Raw genomic sequence first — 10000 nt, 5'->3', positions numbered from 1 at the left:
GTCTTTGTCCTGCTTTAAGGGGTGGTTTAAATAAAGGAAAACACACTGGCCCTCATTTATCAACGCGGTGTAGACCACATAATGGGCCTACGGTGAGGTCACCGCAACTTTTGGTGCCGCTGTTCTCTTTTCATGGACAGTGAGGTCTCCAAACCTATACAGTAACGTGTCCTATGGAGTTATGTACAACCTGGTTAACCTATATACAGTAGTGTGTCCTATGGAGTTATGTACAACCTGGTTAATCTATATACAGTAGTGTGTCCTATGGAGTTATGTACAACCTGGTTAACCTATATACAGTAGTGTGTCCTATGGAGTTATGTACAACCTGGTTAATCTATATACAGTAGTGTGTCCTATGGAGTTATGTACAACCTGGTTAACCTATATACAGTAACGTGTCCTATGGAGTTATGTACAACCTGGTTAACCTATATACAGTAACGTGTCCTATGGAGTTATGTACAACCTAGCTGAGTTGAGGATATAAGCCCGACGCTCCACAGGACTGACTGCAGCCTGAGTCTCACAGGGAATAGCCTACATGACTGCTTTATTTTAGTGTAACTCCAACGCGCACTGCTCGGTACGTGTTAAAGAAATGAATATACAAACGTATTCCATTCATGGCGATGTGATTGGTATCATAATCTGTCAGTCATGTAGGCTACAAGCCTACGTGACAAAGATTGTAGTTAGTTGTTAGTTCTTCATGTCGTAAAATGGAGAGAGGTGTTTGGAGAATATTTAAGGGCGTGCTATTTAAAATGACGCTCGGTTTCAGCCGTCAGATTTATCAACGCTCCGACCAAATGTACGCTAGGATTGGTTTTATAGGATCGCTTGATAAATCTCACTTGGATGTTGGTGTAAGGCAAAATGTAAGCCGGTTTGTACACTCCATTGATACATGAGGGCCATTATATCACAGATGTGTTTACTGCTAGATGATTGGTCCCACACAGAAATGTGTTTGTGTCTCATCCTATAAGCATCTCATCCACAGACAGACACACAGACAGACAGACAGACAGACAGACAGACAGACAGACAGACAGACAGACAGACAGAGAGGAAGAAAGAAACAGAAGACTTTCATCTGACTCAGCACTGACTGCAGCACTGATGCACGTGGAACACAAATATACACACACACACACACACACACACACACACACACACACACACACACACAAACACACACACACACACACACACACACACACACACACACACACACACACACACACACACACACACACACACCTAATACCACCTATCCACTGGTGAACAGTCCTAACCTATGTAGTACTGTACTTAAGTACAATTTTGAGTAATTTTTTACCTTACTGGAGTAATTTCAAATGTCAGTACTTTTACTTCTACTCCACTACATCTCAGGCCTCTGAGATGTAGTGGAGTAGAAGTAAAAGTATTTATATATAAATATTGTTTTTACTTTTACTCCACTACAATTATTTGAAAACTTTAGTTACTAGTTACTTTGCAGATTTTTATTATTATTACAAAACATACATTAACCACTTCAGCCCTATATACATTTCGGCCATTTCAAAATAGCAGATCTACAAGCTCACAATGCGTTGCTTGTAGATCTGCTATTTTCAAAAGATTTGTATACATTTTGAAAACTTGTGAAATGGCACATTCTGCATTATGACTGCTTTCTACTTTTGGTACTTTAAGTACATTTTGATACCAATACTTTTGCACTTTTACTCAAGTAAATTTGGAATTCCGGACTTCCACTTGTAACAGAGTATTTTTACACAGTAGTATTGATACTTTTACTTAAGTAAAAAATGTCAGTACTTTTTCCACCACTGGGCTGAGGGCCAGCTGCTGGCAGAGCAGAGTCTTTGGTAATGAGGAGAACATCCATCTTAGTATTCAGATGTATTGATCTATTGATCACTGCTGTTCTCTACAAAGTTTCCTTTATTTCTCCTGTCTGTCAGTGCTGCTGGGGCACTGAGTTCAACCTAAATATATAAATATATTCACTGTGTTGACTCACTATGACTTAAATATATAAATATATTCACTGAGTTCACTCACTACACCTTAAATATATAAATATATTCACTGTGTTCACTCACTATGACTTAAATATATATATATATTCACTGTGTTCACTCACTACACCTTAAATATATTCACTGAGTTCACTCACTATGACTTAAATATATAAATATATTCACTGTGTTCACTCACTATGACTTAAATATATAAATATATTCACTGAGTTCACTCACTACACCTTAAATATATATATATATATTCACTGAGTTCACTCACTACACCTTAAATATATAAATATATTCACTGAGTTCACTCACTATGACTTAAATATATAAATATATATTCACTGAGTTCACTCACTACACCTTAAATATATAAATATATTCACTGTGTTCACTCACTATGACTTAAATATATAAATATATTCACTGTGTTCACTCACTATGACTTAAATATATAAATATATTCACTGAGTTCACTCACTACACCTTAAATATATATATATATATTCACTGAGTTCACTCACTACACCTTAAATATATAAATATATTCACTGAGTTCACTCACTATGACTTAAATATATAAATATATATTCACTGAGTTCACTCACTACACCTTAAATATATAAATATATTCACTGTGTTCACTCACTATGACTTAAATATATAAATATATTCACTGAGTTCACTCACTACACCTTAAATATATAAATATATTCACTGAGTTCACTCACTATGACTTAAATATATAAATATATTCACTGAGTTCACTCACTACACCTTAAATATATAAATATATTCACTGTGTTCACTCACTACACCTTAAATATATAAATATATTCACTGTGTTCACTCACTATGACTTAAATATATAAATATATTCACTGAGTTCACTCACTACACCTTAAATATATAAATATATTCACTGTGTTCACTCACTATGACTTAAATATATATATATATTCACTGAGTTCACTCACTACCCCTTAAATATATATATATATTCACTGTGTTCACTCACTATGACTTAAATATATAAATATATTCACTGTGTTCACTCACTACACCTTAAATATATATATATATATTCACTGTGTTCACTCACTACCCCTTAAATATATATATATATTCACTGTGTTCACTCACTATGACTTAAATATATAAATATATTCACTGTGTTCACTCACTATGACTTAAATATATAAATATATTCACTGTGTTCACTCACTATGACTTAAATATATAAATATATTCACTGTGTTCACTCACTACACCTTAAATATATATATATATATTCACTGAGTTCACTCACTACATCCTAAAGAATATACTGGGTTCATTCACTATGACTTAAATATATTCACTGGGTTCACTCACTATAACCTAAATATATAAATATATTCACTGGGTTCACTCACTATAACCTAAATATATAAATATATTCACTGGGTTCACTCACACAAATTGGTACACATTATCTCTGAAGTCATGTGACCAAGATGTATAAGTTTGATTTTTCTATTAGTCTGGAGTATTCATTCCAATTGGAGAGTGAACGTGAACCATTCTTTAACCTCATGGTCACTGAACTAAATGACACAAGACACACAATCTTCCCAACATTCTGACACTAAAATGGCTTTTTTTCAGAGAGACAAATCAGGAGAAAATCAAATTTATTATCAACCTTTCTGTGTCCCAGAAACACACAAGATCTAGCAGCAGTAAACAAAACATGTTTGTGAGATCTGACGTTAGACGAGTTACTTATAAGAGCCTGGATGAGCACCTGGGCTGCCTTCTCACGGAGAAGGCAGCCCAGGTGCTCATCCAGGCTCTTGTCATCTCCCGCCTGGACTACTGCAACTCCCTCCTTGCTGGTGCTCCGGCATCAGCCATCAGACCTCTGGAGCTTGTTCAGAAAGCTGCGGCTCGTCTGGTGTTCAACCGCCCCAAGTTCTCCCACACAACTATCCTTCTCCGTTCTCTACACTGGCTCCCCGTAGCGGCTCGCATCCAGTTTAAAACCCTGGTGCTAGCCTATAGGGCAGTGAAAGGAACAGCTCCTTCTTACCTCCGGGCTATGGTCGATGCTTACACCCCTGCCCGACCACTTCGTCACTCAAGGGTCCTTCTGGCCGATCCACACGGTCACGACTTTTTTCTGTTCTGGCCCCACAGTGGTGGAATGAACTCCCCACTGATGTCAGGACAGCAGAGTCACTGCCCATCTTTCGCCGCAGGCTGAAAACCCACCTCTTCAGGAAACACTACCCTTCCTCTTTGCCTGGCCTACTTGTTGTTAACTAGTTGTACGAACGATTGTTTTATTGTTTTATTGGATCTTGTTTAGTCTATACACTTATTTGTTTTAGCTCCTGCTCATTTGATTTAGCTATTTTTGTCTCATCTGTTTAAGAAAGTAGGTAGCTGATATATTGCACTTTTACCTTAGCGCTAGGTATACTCTTAGTTGCTTGTTTTTGCAGAAAATGCACTTAATACTTCTGGTGATTAGTAGTTTCGTTCCCTACCTATGTTGAATGCACTTATTGTAAGTCTCTTTGGATAAAAGTGTCTGCTAAATGACTGTAATGTAATGTAATGTTATATATTGATGATAATGATGATGAGGATGATACATTTATTTGCAAAATGCTTTTCCAAACATAATACAGTAGTTACAAAGTGCTTTACAGAAAAACAGCAAACAACAGCAAATAAAAACATCCAAACAGCATTTGTAGACAGCAGACAAGTTAACCAATCAGAGCTGACATAAGCACATATACACTAAAAACACTTAACATACAGATGTGTTGTCTTTACCCACATACAGCTCAAGTGGAGTTTGACTGACAGTTTGAGGATCCAATGGAGTTAGAGCTTTTTAATACTTTTCATTGGTTCAATATGTATAAACCCACACACACACATAAAGGGTGTTCAATAGAACTGATTTATAAACCCACACACACATAAAGGGTGTTCAATAGAACTGATTTATAAACCCACACACACATAAAGGGTGTTCAATAGAACTGATTTATAAACCCACACACACACATAAAGGGTGTTCAATAGAACTGATTTATAAACCCACACACACACATAAAGGGTGTTCAATAGAACTGATTTATAAACCCACACACACACATAAAGGGTGTTCAATAGAACTGATTTATTAAAGACAATTAAAAAAAGTAAAAAAAACTGAGATAGCTGGTTTCTGCCCAGACCGTGACGGGCAGGAAATATATGACAGTATACGTATATTACAGTATATATAAACAAAATATATACAGTATATTGATGGGTAGCAGATGGTTTGTAGACACAGTATTATTCAGTGGTTTTGGGTTCAGTGATCAGAACAGATGCTGCTCTTCACTGGATGTGATTAAACCCCCCCCCCCCATGTTTAAAAGACTGGCACGACACAACACTCACTGCTGTAACATTTTACTGTGTGTGTGTGTGTGTGTGTGTGTGTGTGTGTGTGCGTGTGCGTGTGCGTGTGCGTGTGCGCGTGTGTAAAGTACAAGCGAAAATGGTTGTTTTGGTTGTGTTAAAAAAATACTTTTAGATTTGGGCTTACAGGAACGGGTTAGGATTAGGATTAGGCATTTGGTTTAAGGGTCTGAATTATGACAGATTTACACTCAGTTGTGCGCTGCATGGTGTAATGCAGCCCAAAATAGCAGAGCTTGTAGATCTGCTATTTTTGGCTTCATGGTTAAAATTCCTGATGTAACCACAGTTGTGTGGGTTTGTTGTCAAATGGATGAATATCTCTGCTCTGTGAATACGTCTGAGTTATGTTTGTAAAGCAATCTGTTCTACACTTATACAAACCAGTCTGCACTTTAAATACTATTAAAACACAACAATAAGATAACATGGTGGATTATAGTATCCTAACTCTAGCATGTTTCAAATCTCTGTACGTTATTTTCATCAGTCAGTAAATATACAAACTATAATTCAACCTGTGGACAATATGTGTTATTTCACCTGCTTTGAAAACAAGCCTTAAGATACATCAGTGGGTTTGGTTGTTTGGAGGGTTTAAGTCGAGACGACAAAACGCCAACACATCATGTATGTTCTGTCTGGGTCAGAGTGATTCAACACATGTATGTACTTCCAGATTACATACAACATGTATGTACTACTGGGTTAGAGTGATTTAACACATGTATGTACTACTACATTACATACAACATGTATGTACTACTCCTACTGGTTCAAGCAGATACAGTAGATGTAAATCCTGTAATCATAACATAATGTTCTATATTTTACTATTTTTACTAATGTCTCCTTCCTGTCCTCTTCTGACTCTCTCTGCATCTCTCTTCATCTTCCTCTCCTCTTTCTCTCTCATTCCATCTCTCTCCACCCTGTGTGTGTGTGTGTGTGTGTGTGTGTGTGTGTGTGTGTGCGTGCCTGCGTGCATGCGTGTGTGTGCGTGTGTGTGCTGTGCTGTGCTGTGCGTGCGTGCTGTGCGTGCATGTGTGTGTGTGTGTGTGTGTGTGCGTGTGTGTGTGTGTGTGCGCGCGCGCGTGTGTGTGTCTTTGTGTGTGCTGTGCTGTGTGTGTGTGTGTGTGTGTGTGTGTGTGTGTGTGTGTGTGTGTGTGTGTGTGTGTGTGTGTTTTTGTGCTGTGCTGTGTGTGTGTGTGTGTGTGTGTGTGTGTGTGTGTGTGTGTGTGTGTGTGTGTGTGTGTGTGTGTGTGTGTGTGTGTGTGTGTGTGTGTGTGTGTGTGTGTGTGTGTGTGTGTGTGTGTGTCTTTGTGCTGTGCTGTGCTGTGTGTGTGTGTGTGTGTGTCTTTGTGCTGTGCTGTGTGTGTGTGTGTGTGTGTGTGTGTGTGTGTGTGTGTGTGTGTGTGTGTATGTGTGTGTGTGTGTGTGTGTGTGTGTGTGTGTGTGTGTGTGTGTGTGTGTGTGTGTGTGTGTGTGTGTGTGTTCATGTTCACATGTCTGATTCTTCATGGTATCCAGGCCAGGCTACATGCCCCCCCCCCCTCCCCCCATCTGTCATGACTCATGTTGTTGACACTGTGATGCTCTGAACACCAGTTACATGAGGAGAAGGAGGAGACTCACATTGTTTTATAGATATTTTATGGATAAATGGAGAAGTATTTATAGTCATTTATACATATTTAAAAAAAAATACGGCCAAATTTAGACAGATTAATTGTTGACCTGGCATCCTATAGTTTCAATGTACAGATTATTATTTTTAGATATTATATGGTTTAGACACTGTCTCTATGTATTCTATGATCCTATAGTTTACTGAGACACTACACTGTCTCTGTATTCTATGATCCTATAGTTTACTGAGACACTACACTGTCTCTGTATTCTATGATCCTATAGTTTACTGAGACACTGCACTGTCTCTGTATTCTATGATCCTATAGTTTACTGAGACACTACACTGTCTCTGTATTCTATGATCCTATAGTTTAATGAGACACTACACTGTCTCTCTGTATTCTATGATCCTATAGTTTACTGAGACACTACACTGTCTCTCTGTATTCTATGATCCTATAGTTTACTGAGACACTACACTGTCTCTATGTATTCTATGATCCTATAGTTTACTGAGACACTACACTGTCTCTGTATTCTATGATCCTATAGTTTACTGAGACACTACACTGTCTCTGTATTCTATGATCCTATAGTTTACTGAGACACTACACTGTCTCTGTATTCTATGATCCTATAGTTTAATGAGACACTACACTGTCTCTCTGTATTCTATGATCCTATAGTTTACTGAGACACTACACTGTCTCTCTGTATTCTATGATCCTATAGTTTAATGAGACACTACACTGTCTCTCTGTATTCTATGATCCTATAGTTTACTGAGACACTACACTGTCTCTGTATTCTATGGTCCTATAGTTTACTGAGACACTACACTGTCTCTGTATTCTATGATCCTATAGTTTAATGAGACACTACACTGTCTCTCTGTATTCTATGATCCTATAGTTTACTGAGACACTACACTGTCTCTGTATTCTATGATCCTATAGTTTAATGAGACACTACACTGTCTCTCTGTATTCTATGATCCTATAGTTTACTGAGACACTACACTGTCTCTGTATTCTATGATCCTATAGTTTAATGAGACACTACACTGTCTCTGTATTCTATGATCCTATAGTTTACTGACGCTAAATGGAGGAGAAGGAGAGGTGTATAAATATATTTACATATATATGTGTAGATTATGTCAGGCACCAAACAGATATAGGACCCAAAATCAAGCACAGAGGCAGGTACAACGGTTTTATTGAACAAATGCTGGGGGGAGGGCTGGGGCAGTGTGGGTCAGAGTTCTGACGGGGCAGTCAGCGTGGCGTCTGGTCCAATAGGAGTAAAGCTTAGCCGTAGTCCTTGGGTCTGGTCTGGTCCAATAGGAGTAAAGCTTAGCCGTAGTCCTTGGGTCTGGTCTGGTCCAATAGGAGTAAAGCTTAGCCGTAGTCCTTGGGTCTGGTCTGGTCCAATAGGAGTAGAGCTTAGCCGTAGTACTTGGGTCTGGTCTGGTCCAATAGGAGTAAAGCTTAGCCGTAGTCCTTGGGTCTGGTCTGGTCCAATAGGAGTAAAGCTTAGCCGTAGTCCTTGGGTCTGGTCTGGTCCAATAGGAGTAAAGCTTAGCCGTAGTCCTTGGGTCTGGTCCAATAGGAGTAAAGCTTAGCCGTATGGTCCTGGTCCAAAACACTGGTGATCCGTACAGAGGCGTCAGGTCGAGGGTCAGATCCAGATCCAGGCAGCATCATTTTAAACAGGCAGAGATATAGTTTCCCAATGACAGGTTAGAGCGAGTAGACTATAGTTAAACGATTAAGACCACTGGAACGCATCTGTGTCATTTTATGTTTCTTTGGCTATTCGCTATGAGCTTGTAGATCTGCTATTTTTGAAAAATCTTGAAAATGTGTGTGAATCTTTGAATGTATATATATTTCTAAAGCGAACATTTGTAACTCAAATCTTTGCTTCTGGGGGTCCCTGGAACAACAACAAATCAGATGGGAGTCCGCGGCCAAATACATATCATTCTGGGGGTCCTTGACAAGAAATAGTTTGAACCACTGACAGCAACATCGTTTAAAAAATAAACTGGATTTAGAAGACATGTGTCTCAGGACTGACTGGGTTAAACTGGTCTGATCAGCAGGCAGACAGTGAGGCAATAAATAACTGTGTGTGTGTGTGTGTGTGTGTGTGTGTGTGTGTGTGTGTGTGTGTGTGTGTGTGTGTGTGTGTGTGTGTGTGTGTGTGTGTGTGTGTGTGTGTGTGTGTGTGCGCGCGCGCGCGTTCGTGCGCTCCCATGGGCGTGGGCGTGACTATATGTATATATTTATATATGTAACAGATACATGGAGTAGAAGGAGAGGTGTATATGGCCCATGGTACATGGGCGGCTGTGGCTCAGGAGGTAGAGCAGGTCGTCCAATGATCCGTGGGTCGGCGGTTCGAATCCCGGCTCCTCCTGACCACATGTCGAAGTGTCCTTGGGCAAGACACTGAACCCTACATTGCCTCCAATGATTCGCTCGGCGCTCGCTTGCCACCATTGGTGTGTGAATGTGGGAAAAGTGGGGACGCTGGCGTAGACTATTCGCCGCTCCACCTCCCAATGTCCCCCACCTGTATGAATGAATGAACCAATGTAAAGCGCTTTGAGCACTTGGAAAAGCGCTATAAAAATGCAATTCATTATATTTACATATATATGTATGTATGTATTTATATATATATTTATCATATATTTTACAGCTAAATGGAGGAGAAGGAGAGGTGTATATTTACATATATATGTATATATGTATTTATATATATATTTATCATATATTTTACAGCTAAATGGAGGAGAAGGAGAGGTGTAGGAGCAGGTCTCCGGCTCGGAGGACCAGCAGGGT

At 39.1% G+C, this 10000-nt stretch overlaps 1 protein-coding gene across 1 annotated transcript in view; it reads left to right on the top strand.

Moving 5' to 3' along the window:
- frmpd1b (FERM and PDZ domain containing 1b) overlaps positions 1–10000 on the top strand; it is a gene marked incomplete at its 3' end in the record, with an annotated part of 82064 nt that overhangs the window by 24073 nt on the left and 47991 nt on the right. Inside the window, exon 3 of the mRNA XM_080415697.1 lies at positions 9941–10000. This exon is cut by the window's right edge and continues 51 nt beyond it. Within this exon, the coding sequence (XP_080271823.1) occupies positions 9945–10000 (56 nt within the window). The 5' untranslated portion in view covers positions 9941–9944. The remainder of the gene's footprint in view (positions 1–9940) is intronic.

Source organism: Gymnoscopelus braueri (genome assembly GCF_963280865.1).
Source record: "Gymnoscopelus braueri genome assembly, chromosome: 20".
Taxonomy (NCBI): Eukaryota; Metazoa; Chordata; class Actinopteri; order Myctophiformes; family Myctophidae; genus Gymnoscopelus; species Gymnoscopelus braueri.
The sequence above is the reverse complement of the archived record's forward strand: the minus strand, read 5'-3'. Positions and strand labels throughout refer to the sequence as shown.